Here is a 24,244-nt window from a genome sequence, read left to right on the forward strand (position 1 = left end):
TTCAGGTAAAGAAAAAAGAAAAGCCTGAAAGGGAGGGGGGGGTCATTTATAAAACCCGGGACATGAAGTTAGTACATTGAATGCAGAGCTGGTGTAGCATGTACCCGTCTAATTTTAATCCTTGTCAACAATTTGCAGGCACTATTTTCAGAGCGATTATCAAGCTTTAGACAACTGTTGTTTAGCATCCTTATTTTCTTTTTCTGGCAGATGCCTATTCCACCTCCTCCAACGAAAATGGAGCAAAAACTGATTCTGTGGCTAATTTACAGCCCCATACGTCCCTTAATTCCATCCAGAGCTCCCCTGGTCCAAAGCGTTCAACCAATACCCTGAAAAAATGGCTAACAAGTCCTGTACGTCGACTGAACAGTGGGAAAGCTGACAGCAACATCAAAAAACAGAAGAAAGTACGCGAAGGAAGGAAGAGCTTTGACCTAGGTTCCCCCAAGCCTGGAGATGAAACCACACCTCAGGGAGACAGTGCCGATGAGGTACAAGTACACTTTGCCATTACATTTTTTTAAGAATGCTAACTTGAGCCTAACGTTTTCATTTCTGCTACTCTGCTTTTCAATAGCTGATTAAAAATCATGATTGACAGTCTAATCTACACTACATCCACACACCCTTTTTCTCCCAGTGCCAAGTTTACCTACCAGACATAGTCTTTGTCTCAAGAATCTGAAGCAGGTGGTCCAATAGGGGAGTGGTATTTTTATTGGGAAAATGAAAGAAATGTCTCTGTGAACATTCTGGCTTGTGCAGAAGAGGAGTCTCAAAGACCTTAGTGAGCTGAAAAGCTCCAGCTGGACTGCTGCAGGACCATCTCCACTCCCCACCTGCATTGGGGTCTATAACTCCATTCCCACTTCTGCTTTACCCTGCTGCAGGGGTGTCAAACTCAATTTCATTGAGGGCCGCATCAGCATTGCGGTTGCCCTCAGGGGGCCGGGTGGGTATGGCCAGGGTGGGCGTGGCCTACTGGGTGGGCGTGGCTAGAGTGCGTATGGCCTACTGGGTGGGCATGGCCAGCTCTACATCGTTTGCATCAAGGGTGCCTATGAGGGCCTGGGCAGGAGTGGGACAGATCTGAGGGTCTCTGGCAGAAGGAGGGTCTCTGGGCCAGGGCCAAGGCAGTGGGGGCCGTTCCCTCACTGTTTCCAGGATGGCTTCGCGGGCCACATGAAACCACTTCACGGGCCGGATCCGGCCCCCTTGTGTTTGACATGTCTGCCCTACTGGAAAGCACAGTGCCTCCCCAGCAGCCAACATTCTCTCTTCTTTTTTTTTTCTTGTTAAGTTGAAGAAGTAGGAATAATAATTTTTGGAAGATGTTTCACAAGGTTGCTTTTTCTCTCAGTAACCTCTTCTCCTCTGCAGGAAGCAGAAAGCCTTGCTATGAAGGAGAAGCAGCAGCTTCCCTGTACCTGCTCTTCTGGCCCCACACCTTCAAGGCAGTCTTCGAACAGCCACAGTCCCACCCTCGTGTGAGGTTGGCCATGTCTTACAAGTGTGGCAGGAACAGTGTGTGGGTAGTGATTTTCAACGTGGTGCATTTTCTTCCTGTCTTAAGCATATCACTGAGCATGTGGGGAAAAGACCCAGTTCAGTGTTGAGATTGAGCACTGATGACAGGAATCGCCCTTTTGTTGCCGTGAATAATACTTGAGTGAAGCAGTAAGCAAAGTAGCCTTTATACAATGGAAGTAAATGTGTGAAAACTCATTGTCACTTACATTATTTTCTTATTCTAATTTTGGCTCCGTATTATGGGGTGACTCGGGACTTACTCTTCCACAAATAGAAGATTCTTATAGAAGGAAGGTCACAGAACAGCGTGGGGTTGTTGTTTTCCCTGCTGTCCCTAAAGTTTCCATCATTATGTCCCACGGTATTCACCCAGTCCTCAAGAAGACTGTAGGAGCAGCTGCCTTAGTCAGGGAAAAGCAAGAATTTATTCATTTATTTGATTTTTGTACACTGAATTCAAATTAATTTTGATATAATAAAACAAAAAACTGATTTTATTTTCTGTGGTTTTCTTTTTTAATCCTAATTCAGATATTTGGACAGCTTTTTTCCTTTAAATTGTTCGTGTCTTTGTAAACATGATTCTCTTGCTTTCAGAAGAGCAAGAAAGGTTGGGGCGAAGATGAACCAGACGAAGAATCTCATACACCACTTCCTCCTCCAATGAAGATTTTTGATAATGATCCTACACAAGATGAGATGGTAAGGCTCTATCTTGCATTTCTCCTTGGGATGACTTCATTAAAAAGAAAAGGGGGGAAACTCCATTAGGATCTAAAACATCAAGTTTATGTGGTTTTATTTGTTGTTTTCCAAGGCAAAAAATGGAACTGAATCATCTACTTTCAAAATCTCGGTTATACAGTATATTTAAGTGCATTGATGTCTATTTCCTGCTTAAGTCTTTATAAGTTAACCTGCTTACATTTGTAGCTTGATTTTTTTTACATTCATACTTTTTATAGGTATTAAATGATGCTTCTTTTATTTTGTTTGGACTTTTGGACTTCTTAGCAGTCAGACCTCTTATTAAAGTTCAGTTGACGACCAAGAAAATTCTGGATACAGTAAACTTGTACCCTTGCTCTTGGGTACAACCTTCCAATATAGTTTTCAGCTTCCTACTGCTCTTTTGATTGCAAGCAAATAAAAATACTTCTATGGTACTGAACAGCACAAAGGCTTTAATATTTGAAATTTGTATTTTCGTGGATTGCTGAAGATCGGAGTGCTTCATTTATAATCTAGATGTGTTGCACAACGTCAAGGGGGGAAAGGCCAATAGAGCAATATTGGCTGCCTTTCTGATCAGACGACTGAAGAATAGTCAAGTGTTGTGGATATTACTTGACTTGGAAGGATTACATATCTGAGTTCATGCATCATGTAAAGTCATAATGTAATTTGTTGTGTTCAGTCAGGCACTGCCCTTTGTATGCCACAGTTTATGGCTTAAATGTAGTGTTTGAATTCAGTCACAGTGCTTATTGAATGAACTGTAGTGAAAACAAACTGATTCCGCACTGCTGTCTGTATACAGCAAAAGAATTAAAATAAATTACAAGTCCTTACTTTCCCAAGGGAAAAGACATTGCTAGCAACTCTACTTTCCTTAAATATATTTTAATCATTCTGGTTGCACTCACTGTGAAAACTGGAGTTTTTAGATCCCATGAATCTGGTTGACATAGAAATCCAAAAAAAAGTTAGGCTTCTCCAATAAGTAACCATGCTTTGCTTGCTACAGTATTTCTGAATAATTTTTGAAGCTTGCACAGCTCTATTATTAGTAAGTGCTAATTCTTCCACAGTATAGGTAAAAAAGTAATCTTTCTCATATCCTGGAATTGTTTTAATATGGCTTGTTGGTAGCCTATCAGTCACACAGAATCAATGAGAGAAGAAGATAAAAACAAAATTCTTAGTGCACAATATTCTTAGGGAATAATGCAACAAGAATGATACATCACTCACTAACAGTTCTTAGCAAACCTTCATCTGGCACTGCTGCCTAATGCTTGTACAATAGTCCATTTTGTTGAGAGAGTTATTTGCCTGTCACTACTTGGGTCCAATTCAACCACACTTATTAATTTCACTACAGTTTTCTTGAACTTTTGATTATTTTATTCCTCCTTCGGGGAAGTCTACACCTGTGGAGATCATTAAATTATATAAAGGTTAGTTTATAAAGAGCCTTTTACCCTCAAGAACACAGGTGACCCACATCCAGGTATTACACAATTCTCAGATTGATTATACATTTTTCTGAATATGTTCAGTTTCTTTTTGCATAGAAGAGTTGGAACATGGAAAAATATATTTTTGGGAGCATGTAGTGTTGCTTTTGAGTATTTTAGGAGTCAGAATCAGCCCACTTGCGTTTGCCTCTTTGTTAGTAATACCCTCAAAAGCAGAAGAAGTAGGTCAGAAACTCATGTTGCCATATAAATTACTTCATTGGAGATTGGTTATGCTAAATAACTTTCAAAGTGAGTCTGGTATCCCAAAATTTGTGTATGTGAATGTATGTGCAAGAAAGGAACATGAATAGATTGTATAAGGCCCCAGTTGTTCTTTTCAGGCCCCATATTTCTTGTTGATGCCGAAATATTCCCTATCTGCTTTTAAAATAGCCAAGTCCTAGGATCTAACCTTTAGAATCTATGTAGATATTTACACATTCAGCAGCCATGTATTTTACTACTTGAAAACCAGTGGACAAGAAAAGAGAATATCTGAATATTAGAGAGTAACCTGCTTCAAATGTTACTTTCTTAAGGTAGAAAGTGAGTGGGGAGCAGTTATGGATATGTTGTAAAAATATCTAATGCTCTGTGAAGTGTTGGCCACAAAAATTGTAGCGTGAACTGAAGCTATTTTGCTTTCTTTAGTAGATTCTTGCTTGATAGCTTTAATGGAATAAAGATGGTAGCAACTGACATTCTTATCTCTCTTCCCCACTCACATTTTCAAAGATGTCAGTGGAAAAAAATAACAGTCTAAGTCCTTTTTTTGTTTTTAATTGAGTACCTAGCAGCATTCAGCAATCATGCTTGGTACAGAAAGATTTTTGCTGATAGAATTCTGGACTAGCAATACGATTAGCTTGATTCAACTTTTTCCGTGTGCTATTGAAGTATAACAATTAACATAGTAAGAAAAGAAATATGTGTCCTATAGGCAGAGAGGAAGCAAAGCCTTTTTCTTCCCCTTATCCCCAAATATTTTACATATTTAGCACCTGCTGATTCAGAAGAACACTGTTGACATCTTGAAAGAGGTAAACAAGAAGAAAAGTGTTCTCTATGGCATTTTATTTTGCTTTTTGTAGGGAAAAAAAACTTAGAATCATCGTGAGCATAAATTCTAATCACAGCTTCAGAACTGGTTTTTTTTTGGGGGGGGGGATGCCACTCTGTTGTTGAGTCCTGTGCCTTGTATATGTCATGGTCTTTCCCCTCCCCCATAAGCTCTCCATGTATTTCGTGCTTTAAACCTAATGTATGACCTCAAACTGCTAACAGCTTTCCTCTTCTCATTCCTGCTAACCTACTGTCGCTTTGCAAACTGGTGTCTTGCAGTCTTCCTCTTTGCTAGCTTCTCGACAGACCAGCTCTGATGTCCCAACTGCTGCGGATCTTGTCAGTGCAATAGAAAAATTGGTCAAAAGCAAGCTGGTGAGTGTAGAGTCCTAAGATCCACTGGACAAAACTGTAGCATAGCCACACAGAAGGTCAGTTAGTCTCTGTCCCAGCCGATCCTGCCTTCTCATCTTTGTTGTTCTGCCCATTTGAATATCTAACTGAACGTGTGTTCTGTAGTTTTTTAGTTGTACACTGAGGTAACATCTTTGTAAAACTGATCAGTGCTGATTTACTCACTCTACGCATTATTTGATAAGCCTCTAGGCACGTGATTACGGCTTTCTTGTCATCACAACTTTTTTGATATTAGTGAAAAAAATGACAATGCAAATCAGTATAAAATGTGTAGAAATGCTGCCATGAAAATGTTTTCAGATGTGTTACCTGTTTTAAATGTTTGCTGTAAGGGATGCTTATTGTTTCATGTATGGTAGTCACATCTTTTTTGCCACTAGAGAGAGTTAGTTTTGGAAACATTGGTTCAAATATATTTAGCATTGTTTATGAAGCCGTATGTTCATTTTAATGTTTCTCCTTCAGTTAAAGAACTTCAGTTTACCTATAAATGAAGACTGTACAGTGCAATGAGGAATGTAAATAAGAATAACAATCTCAGATAAGAATGTTCAGTAACAAGCTATCTTGAACAGAATAAAAGAGCTCCAAGGACTGTGCTTAAAATCAAACAACATTACATAACACTTTTTAATAATTGAACATTACAAATACTCAGCTAGCTGAAAGAAAAGTGACAGCAACTCAATATTGCAGCTGGCTATAATATAACAATTTGTTTTAATTTAATTCCTTTCAAAATTAACCTTGTGCCTATGATTTTACATCAGCCTTCTACTTTCTTCCTTTTTCGTGTATCTAGATTTCTGCTCAACATTTTAACATTAATCCAATTTTCTGTGTGTTGTTTTTTTAACTGGAAAAAACAGTAGTTTAATCTCTGCTTACAGACAGGCATCTGATCTTAGGAAAAAAATATTATCCATTTATTTAGAAGAATTGCTATGCAGACAACGCTCCTGTGATGCTAGAAACTGTTTCCCCTTAGCATTAATCAAATACTGAAATATTTTATTCATGATTAATTATTATAAATCTAAAATATCAGAGAAAACAAGTTAAATATATTGTCTAATTAGTGGTTATAATTTCTAGTTTTGTCTTTTCCCCCCCTTTATTTCTTAAGACTTTGGAAGGGGGCTCCTACCGAGGAAGCTTAAAGGATAGTACTGGATGCTTGAATGAAATTGTGACGCCTCCAACCCCCCCTTCAAGAAACCTTGAAGAGGAACAAAAGGCCAAAGCTATGAGAGGCAGGATGTAAGTTAATCTGTTATTGATCTGTTTTGCAACTCTATATCTGATGCTGTCTCCTACTAGAGTTTAGAAATGTCTGTGGGAAGAAATTCCCTCTCCAGCCACAGCCCATATTATCAAGAGCAGATTTATTTATTATTAGCTTTTTATCCTGTTTTTGTTACTGTGTAAGTAACCTGAGGCAGCAAACATTCCTAATACTCCTTCCTTACTCCTGTTTTCTCCACAACAACAGTCACCATATGAGGCAGGTTGGGCTAAGAGGGAGATTGGCCAAAAGTCAAGCTGCCAGCATTCATGACAAAGGTGGCACTAGAATTCATGGTCTCCTGGTTTCTAGGCCAGCACTTTAACCATTACACCATACAGGGTCTTAGCATGGATTTGATAGATACTTAAGTAGAGAGGAGAACAAATTTTATTCCGCTAGGAGAAAAAAGACATTATTTGCATAAAATTGGGTGGAGTTTAAAAAGTATACATTGATGAGAGCGATAATATCAGAATCAAGTACTGTAGGACAAGGAAAGTGTAGACATTAGCCAGTACGTGTCTTCTATCCATTGGCTTTGCCTTGGTTTAATCAAAATCACACTGAAGACGTAAGAGATTCAAAGGCAATCGGATGTGCTGAAGGCAATGGGAGCAAGCTAAACCTAGTTCTTTATTAAGTTTTTATTTTTACATAATGCAAAAGATAAGTCAATAGAAGATGAGGGTTATTCTGGTATGATTTCAGCCAGCATCTTATCACCTTGCCTTTTTTTTTTTTTACTCAGCTCACCTTCTCAGGATGAGGATATTCAAATTTGGCGCTATTCTGAATTTTTTGCTTATTGAGAATTGCAAACTAGTCACAAATTGCAACTAGTCACACTCCATTAATTTAGAATTAGTTTTGGTCAGTGCTTGGAGTAGAGGCCTTGTGAAACCGATATACACCTCTTTTGAATTCTAGGTTTGTTCTAAATGAACTGATACAAACAGAGAAAGACTATGTCAAGGACTTAGGAACTGTGGTGGAGGTAAGTTAAAATAAATTAGTTTAGATATAAGCTCTTTTTCAATAAAAAGCTAATACTGAGAACTTCTAAATCACAATCTGATTAATATTGACTTTTTGCGAGCCATTCTAAATATTCTTAAAAGTCTTAACTGATTTAAACTCATCTAAACAAGTTGTCACCAAGTCCTTAAGGCTCATCTAAACTTGACATCTCTCTAAACTATTAATAAAGAAACTAACTAACAGAAGCATGATGTCTTGCATATAAAGATCTGCTATTACAATGAGTAGTTGATTTTGTTTGCTTGAAAAATGAACATTATTACTGGTCATATTCCTGTCTGCCATTGCCACTATTTTTTTTCCCTTTCCAAGGGATTTATGAAAAGAATAGAAGAAAAAGGTGTTCCTGAAGATATGAAAGGGAAAGACAAGATTGTATTTGGAAACATTCACCAGATCTACGATTGGCACAAAGAGTAAGTCTACAAGCTACTATAAACAACTAAATGTTAAATTGTACAATATTTATATTTATATACATTTAATTTGACCAGTCATTACATCTCTCTTTCTTCTCTCGTTTGCAAACAACCTGAATACCCAGATATTTCCCATTAGCATAGGTCGACTTCTGGCACTACATAGCATAATTCTTTTTTTGCTGTATTCTAAGTGCTTTCTATATACATTCTATATATGCACACTTTCTATGCTTTCTGTTAGAAAATTATGTTTTTCATGTAGAATTTGTACATATGTTTCGGCATGGGACGTAAATGCATCTCCCAGTAGTCTTTCTGCTTTTTTTTGTTTCTTTCAACCTTTTCTCTCCAAAATTCACTCTTGAAGTTAGTAAATAATGGTTTGTCCTACATTCAGAACATCTTACTACCTTTGTATGCTTCATTCATTTTCAGTTTTGTGGTAAACAGTTAAATCAGCCATGCTTTTTGCTTAATTCCTTTTCCATCTGCACATATGTATAATTAGACTTATGCTTCAGTCATGTATTTGAAACACAGAGAGTGTTTTCTGTTGACCAAAAAGTCATCATTGGCATCAGTGGTGGGATTCAAATATGTGAACAACTGGTTCTCTGTGTGGATGCCACTTCTGGAAGTCCATTCTGGGCCTGGGCAACCAAAAATTAGCTACCTGTTCTGCTGAACTGGTGCGAACTGGCTGAATCCCACCACTGATTGGCATTAATTCCTTGGTCTTATCTCATTCCCACCCATCTGTTCTATCACCTTACAGAATTTGCTTTTGCCTTGGGTTGCCTTCATGTAGAATGTTGCACAGATTCCCTCCAAATTGACCCGTAGGTCTTCCATTATCTTCATTCATGAGACAGTAACATGCAATTACCACAAATCTATATACTTCTGCTTTCAGACGCATCCACAGCAACCTAGATGATACATGTTTTTATCATTTCATTCATAATTATCATAAGGAGGTATTCCACTCTTGTGGTTTGTATATTTTAAATGTTTATTTTTGTATTTTTAATGATAATTTTTTATATTTTTATAAGGATTGTCTTTATGCATTCTGTCAATGTAATTCTACAGTACTGTAAAATTAGCTCATCTGTCTGTGATTTCTATCTGGTTTACCCTGCAACACTAACAGACAGGGAAAACATTGTTCCAGAACTGTCCTGATTCTTCTTTAGCTGTTGGCATTAGCTGAAGAAGATTATGACTTATTTTTAAAAAAAAACAAGGGTTGCTATTGTATTGTACCTACTGTTCTTTTGTCTCTGGAATTATAATCTTGGCCCTTTCTGTTATTTAAAACTGTGTCATGTGAGGATCAATAGGATTTTGCATTTTTAAACAATGTTTATTTTAAGACATGAAGGACTGCCAGTTGGAATTAATTGTTGGCATGACAACTGTCTGAAATGTGAGTAGAGTGATATTTGCAAGGAAATACAACATTCAGATGAAGCTACAATTTATATGAGAATACTAGCAGAAAAAGACAAGAGAATAAAATTGGGATTTAAGGCAGAGTTGTTTGTAGAACTGCAGCCCCTCTTTCTGTTGGACCCTTTTGCTAGAATTATGTGCAGTTATCATTGTTAGCATATTCTTGAAAGAACTCTACTCTAGTTATCTTACCATGTTTACCATAATTTAGTAAGTATAATACGTAATAAAAATAAAAAATAAAAAGGAACGAGCTGTTAAAATGAGCTGTGTGTATTTGAAAGTGGATACAAGGTACAGGTGGTCTTTGGGTTACAACAGCATTTGGGAACATAATTTCCATCATTAAGCAGTGTGGTTGTAAAGCATGATATGTGACCACATTGCTTAGTGACAGCAATTTGGGCAATCCCAGTGGCTGTCATCACCTTAGATCTGAGCAGGTCATTAAGAAGGAAATGATAGGATTCCCAGTCTAGGAGCTCAGGGGGGTGCTCTGAGGGTTGGGGGTGCCATGGGCCATGCTAGAGTATGGGTGGGCAGTGAGGGCGGTGGGCGGTCAATACAGAATGTGGGTTGGTCAGTGGGGGCTGTGGATTGGAACTACAGAAGGCTATTGGGACCACAGGAAGGTGCTGCAGAGTATATGTATCACTTGTTCAGCACCATCATAGCATTCAAAGCTTGCTGAACAAGTACCTGTAACTTGAAGACTGTCTGTACTCAGTAAAAATAATATCATCCAAACAAGAAACAGTATCATGAAAAGTAAGAAGGAGAGAAATTCACTGCTAAGATTGGTCTTTATTCCATAACCTAAAGTATCTAAGGACTGATTTAGGCCTTCTTGAGGTACAGACTATGTATATTTGATTTTTTCTTTGATGATAATTAGGAAGATCTGATTCAGTCCATACACATTGAGCTACAGAATAAAGACCAATTTTAACAGCAACTGGATTTTTATCTTCGCTGATCAATCAACAATTTATGTATTAATTAAATTTATCAATTAATATACAGTATATTAAATGGCTTTATACCAGTGATAAACATTTTTCCCAAAACATTTTGCTTCATTCCTTCTCTTACTTAACTGTTTTACTTTGTAAAGGAAAGTTGTCTTATAAATGCTTCTTGTACATAGGAACAATTAACATTCTACTTGTTAATAGCAAGATCGTAATGAAAGTCAAGTTATAATTTCTATACATTTACCTAGATTCCCCCATAGAATTAGCTGCCCAAATTGAGTAGAAGATAAACATAACAAGAATATTATTATCAGGAGGAAGATTTTGGGAGGATACAAATAGCCATTTATTGTACACTCATACATGATATTAGAAATATTATCTGAACGTCAGCCAAATAACAGACTAAGTTTTTAGAGGTAACTAATGTAACATCGAGTTTATTTTCTAATTATAGAATTATACAGTGTGTCAATGGAGCGTATTGGAAAAGAGGGATTTTGAGCGTAGTTTGCCTATTTTATATTGCAGCTTTTTTCTTACTGAACTGGAAAAGTGCCTTCAGGAACATGACCGTTTAGCACAGCTCTTCATCAAACATGTGAGTTACAAGTTAATTTTTTCTTAAAAAGAAATTAAATGCATTTCAGATTTGCTCACTTTACGGCATCATTTTTTAAAGATATCAAATAAAAATTCTAGTTCACGATATTCTGATTTTCCATAAGTTTTTCTTTTCTAGATATAAGCAGTATTCAGTGGTGGAATTCAAATACCTGAACAACTGGTTCTCTTATTTGATGCAGGCCTGGGCCTCTAGGGCCTAGAATGGACTTCCAGAAGTGGCATCCCCTGCACTTCCAGTGGGTTGTTCTAGGCCTGGGAGGCCTCCTCCGAGGCCTATACCGGACTTCTAGAAGACAGCCAGTTCTCTGAATGCAGCAAAATTTAGCTACCAGTTCTGCTGAACTGGTGCAAACCGGCTGAATCCCACCACTGGCAGTATTTTAATTTCAGTCATAATACAAAAAAGCTATATTTTGCTTAGCATTTTCTTACAATTCAAACAAAATAATAAAAAGGAGTCTTTGCTGAACATTTAACTTGCAACCCTCTTAAACTAAAATGGTTATGCATATTGATTAGGTTTTTCTTCCTAGCTATAGCCTTGTCATTGTGTTCAGGATACAGGTCTTCAAAGAAAAAAAAATCTAATGTAGTATATAGATGTACAAAAACAGAACACACACCTTCAAGTAATACATTCCAGAATCTAACTTGCAAAAGGTTATCTGAATGGATGGCAATCAGAGTTCAGACCAAGAACTGCATGGTCAACATTTAGAGATGATCTTTGGAGAAACAAATACAGAAGGAATCCAACTCTCTTGGTCCTTCTTAATCTCTCAGTGACTTTCAGTGCCATAAATCATGATATTGTTCTATTCTTACTCCATGGGATTGGAGTGATGGGAACCATTCTTCAGTAGTTCGATTTTTTCCTAAGAGAACTGATCCAACCTGTGTGTCAAAGAGAGACAGACAGAGACAAAGAGGTTTATCCAGGGATTTTGGTTAAAGTGATGCAAGACACTCTGATCTCATGAAACTGCTGGGAGAGGTCACAGCGTCTGACACAGCGTCAGATATTGGTGGTATGCTGATGGTATCTAATTATGTATTCAGCCCTGCACCAATTACACAGTGTTGCAGAAGTGCTGACCCCGGTGCATAGGAGGAGCAGAAATAGATTTAGAGTGAAACCCTTTAAAACAAAAGTGGCTTTGGTTAGCGGTACCATCTGAATGCTTTCCCCAGCTTAGTGTGTATATGAACTAATCTTTTGTTCTTTTGTTTTCTTCAATATTTTAAGGCGCTCCCATCATTTTTTTTATTGGATTAGCGGACAGGAAAAAATGTGCATGATTAAATTCATTTTTCTGCTCTGCCCAATGGCTGTGAAAGTTGTAACATCAGCTTATTCTAAGATAGCTGTGTATTTCACTTTTTACAGGAGAGGCGATTACACATGTACGTGGTATACTGTCAAAACAAACCAAAATCAGAATATATCGTAGCTGAATGTGGAACATATTTTGAGGTAAGTTTGGATGCCTGTTCTGTGCCGCAGTTCAGATATGAGGCCTGATTTCTTCTTTCTTCTTTTCATGCAATATATTCATGCAAGTTTTCCCCTGCTTGGACTGTTGGCTTTGCTCTTGTGTTGTTTTGCTTTTTCAGTAAATACTTCCTCATATTTAACAGTGGATATTTGTTCTCGGGTAATACTTGGCTTCTTAGCTGGCAAAAGTGGAGAATGTATATGTGAGTAAAGAATGGAAGAGAGTAGTTCCTAAATACTAACTAGTTTCTAACTTTCAATCAGATTAAAAAAAATTCCTAAAACTTTAATATAGAAATTAAATTTCTGGTAACACTGTTTTGAATTTTACTTGCAAGTTAGGGTTACTTTCAGGTTATATAATGCTCTGAATGACAAGTACTGCTGATAATTTGGCATTGCTTTTAGTAAAAAGCAAGGTTAAATTTCTTATAAATACATCAATTAAGCCATTCATTTTACATTATTACATTACATTTTACATTATTTTGCAGCAAGATTCATGACTGATTAGATAAGATACAGTAAGGTATGTTATCAAGTATTTTCTGAATAATGGCATTCTGCTTGTTATAGTGCAGGTGGTCCTTGACTTAACAATCACAATTGGGACTGCATTCATTGAATGAAATGGTCATTAAGTGAGATGTTGTGCGACTGCTTTGCTCAACAACCACAATATGGTCACTCTTGGTTGTGGGTGTTGAGCAATCCCATGGGTCTTTAAGCTGTTGGAGCTCCAAGGACTGTCTTGACAGGGTGGAGGATACTTTGGCATGGCTCCACTGAGGAACTGAAAATCCACCTTGCCAAAATCCAAGTAGGATTTTCAGCTCCTGAGTGGAGAGACACTTGCACGTACGGTGTACGAGATCTCCTAGGATCTTCCTCAGCTGCCTGAGGCACCTTTTACTGTGTTACTTCTCCATTTCCTACTTGGATTTCAGCTCCCTCTCGTCTCTAGGGGACTGGCTGAAAAAGCTGCCTGCGATAGCAGGCAACAGCAGTTGGCAACCTTCCTTGCCAACTTCCCCATTGACTTTCGGGGAGGTCTGCAGAGAAAATGGTAAATGGTGATCATTTGCTCATAGGGCACTTGGCAACCAGTTGAACTTGTGAACAGGTTGCCCAACGTCCAGACAGTAATCATGTGACCGTAGAAGTGGTGGTGCAACATTTTGCAAAGGCCAGAGGTGCTTTACGAACCATCCATCATTATAGTCATGAGTTGAAGACTATCTTTGTTTAGATGATGGGCTGCTCATTGTAAGATGTTCCGTAACCTCAGACTAATTTTTGTAGGCACAATTGCTGAATCTGAGAAACTGTAAGCGTGGTCAGTGCCCTGATTGGATCCCACATCTGCTCCCTTGAGTCTCATGGGGGGGGGAAGCAAAGGAGAAATTAATTATTTTCTCTCAACAATGATTTCTTCTACTTTCATTTTATAGGAAGTGCAACAAGAAATAAACCAGCGGTTAACTCTCAGTGACTTCTTAATTAAGCCCATTCAAAGAATAACCAAGTATCAATTGCTTCTCAAGGTAAAACATACCAAAAGATAACAAATGTGAGGTATATCAAAAATTCATAATTGACTGAAGTATAATTAGGAGGGTCTCCTTAAGGGGAGCTGGGCAGCAATATACATTGAATAAATAAATAAATGAATAAGTACTATGTTTACCTGTTTTAGCCAGCAGTAATACAGTACCTAGCCAGTTTGTTCCAGTTTGTGAAAATCAGCTTTAATTATTTTGGTATTTGCTGGACTGCTTCCTGAGGATATCATGCTGGTCCTAGTGCTGAGCCTGATCGCTATGTGTGTACAAATACTGTATAAATAAACTCACCGTCACCTGGTGGTCATCATGATGAATTACTATTGGAACCAGATATCTAGTTGTCTTAACTCCTCTGGTTTTAGTTGTGTGTTTTTCAGAAATAAACATGAAAGGATTCATGTAAAAAGTCTTTTATAATTTTAGTAAAGCTTTATGAACTTTTTCCCTCCACCTGAATGGAGCTAAATATTAGTCTTCATCAGGAAGTCTGTTCTGTGTGCCTCTATTGATCACGGTAAAATGTTATTTAGGATCAAGCCTTTGTAATCAAAATGGTGGCATCTCTTTTATGGAACTTCTTTCTATCCTAATCTTATCTTATCTTATCTTATCTTATCTTATCTTATCCTGAATTTTGGAATAATGGTTCCTAAAAGAATGTTAACATTTTTAATATTAAAAATGCAACTTTCAGCCTTCCTTTTGGTTGGCATTAGTTATCTCTTGTAAAGAAGAAATTGGGACATGGTGGCTCAGTGGGTTAGGACGCTGAGCTTGTTGATCAGAAGGTCAGCAGTTTGGCGAGTCGAATCCTGAGTGCTGTGTAACAGAATGAGCGCCTGTTACTCGTCCCAGCTTCTGCCAACCTAGCAGTTCGAAAGCACGTAAAAATGCAAGTAGAAAAATAGGGACCACTATGGTGGGAAGGTAACAGCGTTCCGTGCGCCTTTGGCGTCTAGTCATGCCGGCCACATGACCACGGAGTCATCCTCGGACAAGCGCTGGCTCTTCGGCTTTGAAACGGAGATGAGCACCGGCCCCTAGAGTTGGAAACGACTAGCACGCATGTGCGGGGGAACCTTTACCTTTACCTATAAAGAAGAAAAGCTATGACTGCAGGCAGATAGAGCTATTTCTCTGATCTTTATTGCATGTGCAGTGTCATAATCTAAACTAAGTACCTAACTTCAGTCATAAATTTTATTAAGTATATAATCAGATGGTATGTACTATATATAAAATAGGTTTGAGTATAATTCCAGATAATTCTGCAAGAAGACAACAGTCATATTCATCTTTAAAAGTGCATTTAAATGTTAATTATTTTTAAAGAATGATATTCTTTCCCATAGGATTTCTTCAAATATAGTGAAAAGGCTGGATTGGATTGCTTGGAAATAGAGGTACAGTTTCTTTGTTAACTTTTATTTTATTTGGTGACTGATACACTTTTTAAAAAACTTTTTAATTATAATACATTTGGATATTTCTAATTGGAGATTGAATTCCTTCCTTCCACCCTCCCTACCTCCCAGCAAGTGGGCAACAAAGCATGAGTTTATGGTTACCCATCATTTTCTAAAAATGCCTCTGAGGCCCGCTTGTCTTTACATATTTCCAAACAGAATGTTATCCAAGCTCTTTAAAGTAATCTGTGGATTTTTGATCAACTGGAAACTGCATTTCTTCAAAGGTCAATTTGATGAATGGGCATCTCTTCACAATATATCCATTTTCTGATTCTGACCTTTATTCTCTAACTGGAAGGATTGATCCATGTGTGGTCCTAGTCAGAGTAGAATGGGGGGGGGGGCAGACAGCTTTTTATTTGTTCCCATGTTTACTCTGCTCCCCCTCTCTTACAGAAAGCTGTAGAGTTGATGTGCCTTGTTCCTAAACGCTGCAATGACATGATGAATCTTGGACGACTGCAGGGCTTTGAGGTATCCCTCCATTTCTTATTCAGTGATGCCAGTTGCTTTTTTTTTTTTCTTGAAAAGATGAGTGAGGCTTGTTGAAAACTTTTAAGAATGTATAATGGCCTCTTTCCAACAATTCTAGCTATTAGCAGTGGGAATATTAGGAGCTGTCCTCCAGAATATATACAGGCTTTGAAAAAGTTTTTGAGGACAGAGCTCATCCTATCTGTTATTAAAGCAGACTAATTTTTTGGGGTTTACGAATGCTTAAGTTCACAGAGTGGTAGGCTGAAGGTCTCTAACCTCCTTGATCCCATCTTGCTTTCTGGAGCACGTTGGCTCGTCTTATTGCCACCACATTTTAGAGCAGACATGTCAAACACAAGGCCCGGGGGCCGGATCTGGCCCGCGAAGTGGTTTCATGTGGCCCGCAAAGCCATCCTGGAAACAGTGAGGGAACGGCCCCCATTGCCTTGGCCCTGGCCCAGAGACCCTCCTTCTGCCAGAGACCCTCAGATCTGTCCCACTCCTGCCCAGGCCCCCATAGGCACCCTTGATGCAAACGATGTAGAGCTGGCCACGCCCACCCAGTAGGTCACGCCCACCCTGGCCATACCCACCCAGCCCCCTGAGGGCAACTGCAATGCTGCTGCGGCCCTCAATGAAATTGAGTTTGACACTCCTGTTTTAGAGGCATCTCGCTTGGTGTCCACCCCTAATCAAAATGTGACAGAGTTGTTGTAACCTGTCTTACTAGTCTGGTAATTAAGAAGGCAAAATGCAAAAGCTGAAACAATTTCTATAGTGTCATTTATGTATGTATAGAGATGACTAGAGCATTCCACTCTTTTCTCTCATGTTTATAAGCAATAAATCAACTTCCCAATAGATAAACACCTTCCAATTTTCTTTTTAAAACTTTTAAATTAAATTTAATCTTAAAAATTCAGTGTGGAACACAGCAGCTTGCAGAATTAAAAACGATTAAAAAGATTAAATTAAATCCCTGAAAAAATATAAAAACCCCGATTAAAACTCTCAGCCTGGGCCGGAAAGCTCAAAGAGCCAGGTCTTCAGGTCCCGGCGAAATGAACAAAGGTCGGGGGCAGTCCTAAGCACCGCAAGCAGCTGATTCCAGAGGGCAGGCGCACCCACAGAGAAGGCCCTCCCCCTGGGTGTTATCCACCGGCAATCTTTTACCGGCGGCACCCTGAGAAGGCCCTCCCTTTGGGAGCGCACAGGATGAAGGGAACTTGATGCAGGCAGCAGGTGTTTCCTCAGATATCCTGGACCCAAGCCATTTAGGACTTTATAGGTCATCACCAGCACCTTGAATCTCACCCAGAGGGCAACCGGAAGCCAATGCAGCTCGCGGAGTAGAAGTGTTACATGGGAGTGTCGGGAAACCCCCATCACAACTCGCGCAGCCGCATTCTGCACCAGCTGAAGCCTCCGAGTCGTCCTCAAGGGCAGCCCCATGTAGAGAGCATTGCAGTAGTCTAAACGGGAGGTCACGAGCGCATGAGTGACTGTGTGTAGGGCATCTCAGTCCAGGTAGGGTCCAGGCGAACCTGGGCAAAAGCCCCCCTGTTCACGGCTCCTATGTGGTCTTCAAAACTGAGCCGTGAATCCAGGAGGACGCTCAAGTTGTGAGCCCTATCAACGGGGGGTAACACCTCACCCACCATCGTTAAAGATGGAATAGTCTGGTTGACCCGAGATGCCGGTAGGCACAGCCACTCAGTCTTGGCAGGATTGAGACGAAGCCTGTTTCTCCCCATCCAGACCCGGACCGCCTCCAGGCAACAGGACATCACGGCGAGGGCATCACTAAGTTCATCTGATAATATACAAACCCAAATTGATGCTACAACTTTCATTTTGGGGGATCACAGGTTGTAAAGGACTATTTCTTCCCCTATGTTCAAATTTGTGCTCTTGAAATTGTTAGCAGAGATCCTGGCTGAAGGGTCCTTGCCTATAAAAATAGAGTGGAGTTCTCTCCCAGACACCTCCAATTAGAGGATGTGTGTTACCTATACTAATGTTTTTGAGGGTATTCATTCTAGAAGCATTTTAAAATGGGCATACATTCTTGCTCTTTAATCTTAAAATGCTTCTATTTCCATGGAAGTTATTATATCCATTAGTGATTGTTGTCTGTTACATGTTAGCCCCTGTCCCAATTCACTTGAAATATTTTTGTGCTAACTTAATGTGTGTGTCTATGTGTGTTCTATTGGACTTTTGTCATTTTTATTTATAGAAGTTGTCCTGAGTACAATATACTGCATAGCAATTAGTAAACTAAATACATTGTTTTCCTGCATCCATTCAATTTATGTTTACTTCATTTTTTTCCCCACCTGTCTTAGGGCAAGCTGGCAGCTCAAGGGAAATTGTTGCAACAGGATACATTCTATGTAACAGAGCAGGACTCTGGAGGGTTGTCTCGGCCAAAAGAACGCAGAGTTTTCCTCTTTGAGCAAATAGTCATCTTTAGTGAACTACTTAGGAAAGGCTCCTTAACACCTGGGTACCTGTTTAAGCGGAGCATAAAGGTAAGAAATTGATAAAGACTACCAGGTCTTTGTAGGGACGCGGTGGCTCAGTGGGTTAGGACGCTGAGCTTGTCGATCAGAAGGTCGGCAGTTTGGCGGATTGAATCCCGAGTCCCACGTAGCAGAGTGAGCGCCTGTTACTCATCCCAGCTTCTGCCAACCTAGTAGTTCGAAAGCACGTAAAAATGCAAGTAGAAAAATAGGGACCACTGCGGTGGGAAGGTAACAGCGTTCCATGCGCCTTTGGCGTCTAGTCATGCCGGCCACATGACCACGGAGACGTCCTCGGACTAGCACGCATGTGCGGGGGAACCTTTACCTTTTACCTTACCAGGTCTTTAAATCTTTTCTGGCCCTTTAGATGAAGGATAGACAGCTTTCTATACCCCTAAGGGAGATGTTGTGGGGAGTCATTATCTACCAGACTGCATCTAACTCCCTCCCTACCAACTGACTTCACTTTTCAGAGATCTTTTTGCTATGAAAGGTAGCTGCTTCTTTAATTGGCTTCCTTGGGTGGAAAAGCCTTCCTCCAGGAAAGAATGGGGATCATCTCCGTATTTGCTCCCATAGCAAAACTAAGCAGGGTTAGCCTTCTTCCATGGGAGGAAAAGGGGAGTCATGAGCTGCCATATTAGCGAGGGAGAGCTAAAGGTGGCGGTCCCTGCTCTCCACTAGTCAACGGGTTCCCTGGGACCAGTGGGAAGCATAATGATGGGACACAAAAGAGACGCACCCACCACACCAAGTAAAAGTCTCCTTTTTTCACTTCAGAAGATCAAAAGAATGAGATGATCAGTGCCTTTCTAGTTCTGTCCTTGTAGAATGCAGGTCGTCCTTAACTTGCAATGGTTCATTTAATGATCATTCCAAGTTATAACAGCACTGAAAAAAAGTGAGTTATGACCGCTTTTCACACTTACGACTGTTGTAGCATCCCTGTGGTCATGTGATCAAAATTTGGATGAATGGCAATGGACTCATATTTGTGATAGTTAACAGTGCCCTGGGGGTCATGTGATCACCTTTTGCGACCTTCTGACAAGCAAAGTCAGTGGGGAAGCCAGACTCAACAACATAACAACCATGTCACTAATTTAACAATTACAGTGATTCACTTAACAACTGTGGCAAGAAAGGTTGTAAAATAGGGGAAAACTCAACAACTATCTTGTTTAGCAACAGAAATTTTGGGCTCAGTTCTGATTGTAAGTTCAGGACTTGTGCTGATAATTTCTCTGAAGAGCTTTAGCCTGAACTACCTAGCTAAGTAAACTAGAAGAAGTTGCAGTAAGTGTGGTCTTGTTTTGTCTTTGTGCCACTTTATGTGTTCTTGTATGTTTGCATAGGGAAACCAAAGTGTACTAACTGGATGACTCCCTCCCAGTGCAACTGCTTAATGCTGTTACTTCTCCGTATTTTGACTGCTTTTATAAAAATTATAAATTTATATTATTGCAATTTCTTCTCTTACTTTTTTGTTTTGCTGGCTCCAGAAGTGAAAATCAATTTTGACATATATTATATACCTTTACTAATGTCCTGGCAGATTTTTGCAAGTATTATGTCACATCAGCTCATCTACAAATCTGTTCTTCCAGAAACTCAAACCCAAGTCTGTTAATAGACTCTTGGCCATTCTTTTCCTAGCTTTGAGACTGGTGTGCATATGTTTCTTATTTAAGCCATTATTATGTCTAGGTCTTAACAGCACTGTTTCTTGCCTCACCAACTTCATATATTTGAAAAACTGTTTTGCACATCTGTATACCTGGGCAACTCTTAATAAGTAAACAATTTAATTTTAAACTTCCCATCATGATTAATTAACATTAGAGGATGACTTTCACTAATTGAGCTATTTGAAATTCATCATTCAGTAATCAGTGGTAGAACATACATGATTTTTTCAGATTCTACCTTGATCCCTCACAGTTAAATTATGCAGGTTATAAATATGGTAAATATGGGCCTTACTATTTGAATTTGAAAACAATGGTTCCTCAAGGGAAAAATAGGCTTCAGAATAGAATTACCATAATTTTTCATTATTGCACTGTTGTCTTAGGTGATTTCTAAGTCCAGACAGCAAGATATAAGAAATCAACCTTATTCCTCCGTACAGCTAGTAAAAATTAAAAACTTATGTGTAAATATATACTGTTTATACTGCTCAAAAAAATAAACGGAACACAAGATAAGACATCCTACTATTAAATACAGTACATTGGGTTGTTTAAGTGTTCCCTTTATTTTTTTGAGCAGTATATAAGCCGATCTAAAAAGTCTTCAAAATGAACTGAAAACTTTAGCCAGCAGAAAACGTTCTCAAAATCACATGACTGAGCAAATGGCGCATAGCACTGTTAATGCTCATATGTATTGGCAAGATACCTGCAAAGCCATTTCAGATGATATTCATGTAAACAATTTGTTCTGTGCAAATAACTACAGTGATTACATGTAATTGTCTTGTCTTTCAAAAAACAAAGCTCAAAAAGATATTTCAAAAGATGAATATGCTTGGCGGAGCACTTGAAGAGCAAAACCAAATTGCATCTATAATGTAGCCCCCAGAGAAAAAATTAACTGAAGAGGCAAACCTGTTGCTCCTTTTATAGGCTGCAGTTGAAGGGTTACCTCCACTGTTGTATAACCAAATTCACCATGATGCTTCCCATGTCCCTGAGTAGTTACTTTTTTTTTTCTGGCTACTTGTAGATGACATATCTAATACTTGAGGACAATGTGGACAACGATCCTTGCAAATTTGCTCTCATGAATCGGGAAACATCGGAACGGTTCATATTGCAGTCTGCCAATCCTGAAATCCAACAAGGTTGGGTACAGGATATCAGTCAAGTACTTGATACACAGAGGGACTTCTTAAATGGTAGGTATTTTGCTGCTGTGTTGAAATGAAGCCCAAGTACTTTGCAGTTGGCTGTAAAATTTTGGTTGACTCTTATTCCAACTTCAACCTGATATCAATTATATAGCCATCTTCATTATCTGTGTCATCCATACTATTTCTATCTTCACCTTTATATGGAAATGATTAGAAAAAGGCCAAATGGATGTTAAAGAAATATCCATGTTATATATTAAAAACTAAATTGAAGCCTAGCAGATTGTTGACTCTATTGATATCTTAGTACTAGTGGTGTATATTTTATCTTATTTCTTTATGTTATCACTACTTTTTCTAATAGATTGGTTGCATTCACATAGGAATATACTTCCAATGTAGGTAAGTCTAAGCAGTTGACAGATTTATAACTTCTTGGTAACTGCCACCCGGTAAAACAATTTTTTTAACTTTTAACTGGGCATCAGGTATGGAGGGAACCAAACAATGACACATGTATGACAAATCATTATGGAAATGCTGTCATTATATACTTGCATTCCAATATCTGCCACAGGTACATAAGTTGTGCCATTTGCATGATTATATCAATACCTATGTGGACATTATGGCTTCATATGGATGTTGTTGAACAATTCAGAAAAATCAATGGAGAAATAGTGGTTGTTCCCTTATTTCAATATTACAGGCAACCATCTCTCTATTGGATGATTATTTGCATAGAGTTTAAATAGCCACAAAGTTGTAGAACAATAGTTCATTCATTCATTCATTTTAACTTCAACCAGGAGTATGTAGGGAAAATGACAGAACTTTTTCATTTGTCATGGTAGAAGCCTTCACCCTTATTTCTGGCACATATCTCACCATTCAGTAATAGCATGACACTGATAAGATTTCTTCCTCATTTGGAGAAGACCCTTCTAAGTTCTATAGAATATTAGCTTAAAATAGCACATGCTTCTCTTTAATAAGTTTCATGTAGGATTACAAGCTTCACATTTTATACAGTGATACCACTGAATAGACCTATATAGCAAACTTAAAGCAGGTCACTATCATGTAATATAAATTTCTATATATGTGTGTAGTTAAAGGATGCATAATTGAAGTAGCTTTTGAGGTATGTCTGCTTTTTTGTCCTTTGAGCTATAAAGCTAGAATATTGAAAAAGTCTGTGGCTACTCTTCATGAGACCTGAAATATCCAAAACTATAGCACTGTTTTCTTTGCTCATAGAGTTTTTAAACTTGCTCCCTCATCTTCCTAATGAAAAGGCTTAAGTTTTCCAACTGTCTTTAACAACTGACTAGTTTTCAGTTGCATTTGTGGAACTATTTTAAACATATTTTAGGGAAATTGGATGTACTAAACCTATCCTGGAAATTATGAATATAATTTTTGTTTTCTTTTGAGGAAAATTGTGCCATTGATTTTCAGTGATTTACAAAGGTCACTTGTGACCCATTCTTGCTTCATGATGTGACAGATGAGGAGGTCTGCTGTAACACATCGTATTCTGTTGTAGCATTACAGTCTCCAATAGAGTATCAGCGTAAAGAAAGCAGCAGTTCAGCTGTAATGAGACCCCAAACCAGCCGAGCACCTCAGCCCATCACCAGACCCTATTCCTCAGGACCTGTAGGATCTGATAAAACTTCAAAGGCTACAATACGCAACCCATCTCTTCCACCTCTGAAGATATCTACCTCCAATGGTAACACAGGGCATGAACAGTATCAGCCTGAGGACAGATATGAACAGAGCAAGGTAATGGAACCATGTTCATTCTAAATTTGGCTAACTATTGATCTGGTTAGTGGAGGAAGAAGTAGCTGAGACATAATAAACTATTGTTTCTTGAAGAGTCCATATTTAACTAGGCTTGTACAATCCATATGACATTGTTTACAAATCGCAGTAGTTGACTTCACATAACAGAGTATGCCAAACCAAACTCAACAAAATTTGTTACATGAACCAGGCTGTACAGTAAAAATATAATATGCTCTGTGTGGTCATTAAATTAAGAAATATGTATCTTTCTTTTATCATAGTGAAAATACTGTGGGATATTAAGGAAAAACGTAACATCTCACTGTATGAAGAATGAAGGAAAACTGCTAAAAAGCAAGGAATCGTATCTGTTGACGGACATTAGGCATTAATAATTAAACCAATGTTTTTTACTGACACCTTTACAGTTTTATGCTCTCTTTTGAATAAGTGATTTAAGTAAAGGTTGCCTATCCATTTGGTTAACCACCCATTTCCCCTTCAAAATTATTGTTCACTTCTGTGGGTCTCTAGATGTGAATTTAAGCAGCAGACTGTTGGGAATTCATGCACTTTGCCTCCAGAAGTGCCAGGGCAGATGAAGATTTCAGCTTTGATCAACAGGAAAGATTAATAAATAAGGGGCATGAAAAATAATAGCTTAACTGTTTCAGCCAACATTGTATTGTAATTTGCTTTAGATTTTGCCTCATCTGTTTTGCTTGAGCTGCAAGGATAAAAATGTAGCCCTAGTTCTACTCAATATTGGCACTCAGTAATCTTTCTTTTGTTTCTGAGATAATGCTAGTACTTGAATGGTTTCCAGGCAATTAAAAAAACAAACATGTTTTCAACATCTTTTTAATAGAAGCATATGCTCAGGTTCAAATTTGAGATTTGAGAATACAATATTGTTTTCATATTGGGCCTTTTATTCTGAAATTGCTACTATACAGCTCAATGTTAATGGTCCAAGCAAAATTGTATTAATTCCATTAAT

The 24,244-nt window shown here is 38.5% G+C and overlaps 1 protein-coding gene across 8 annotated transcripts in view; it reads left to right on the forward strand.

Annotated features, from left to right (window-relative positions):
• Positions 1-24,244, forward strand: part of KALRN (kalirin RhoGEF kinase) — a gene marked incomplete at its 5' end in the record, with an annotated part of 580,305 nt that overhangs the window by 514,551 nt on the left and 41,510 nt on the right. For 4 of the 8 annotated variants that reach the window (XM_083356478.1, XM_083356477.1, XM_083356480.1 and 1 more), the window contains 14 exons: positions 211-494; positions 2,131-2,235; positions 5,118-5,213; positions 6,382-6,515; positions 7,471-7,537; positions 7,894-7,997; positions 10,964-11,033; positions 12,447-12,533; positions 14,006-14,098; positions 15,472-15,522; positions 15,985-16,062; positions 18,414-18,599; positions 21,321-21,492; positions 22,997-23,238. In XM_083356478.1, the coding sequence (XP_083212604.1) occupies positions 211-494; positions 2,131-2,235; positions 5,118-5,213; positions 6,382-6,515; positions 7,471-7,537; positions 7,894-7,997; positions 10,964-11,033; positions 12,447-12,533; positions 14,006-14,098; positions 15,472-15,522; positions 15,985-16,062; positions 18,414-18,599; positions 21,321-21,492; positions 22,997-23,238 (1,769 nt within the window). The remainder of the gene's footprint in view (positions 1-210; positions 495-2,130; positions 2,236-5,117; positions 5,214-6,381; positions 6,516-7,470; positions 7,538-7,893; positions 7,998-10,963; positions 11,034-12,446; positions 12,534-14,005; positions 14,099-15,471; positions 15,523-15,984; positions 16,063-18,413; positions 18,600-21,320; positions 21,493-22,996; positions 23,239-24,244) is intronic. The other 4 variants (XM_083356479.1, XM_083356482.1, XM_083356484.1 and 1 more) reach the window with 3 other exon arrangements.

This window comes from Vipera ursinii (assembly GCF_947247035.1).
Source record: "Vipera ursinii genome assembly, chromosome: 1".
In the NCBI taxonomy this organism is placed as follows: domain Eukaryota; kingdom Metazoa; phylum Chordata; class Lepidosauria; order Squamata; family Viperidae; genus Vipera; species Vipera ursinii.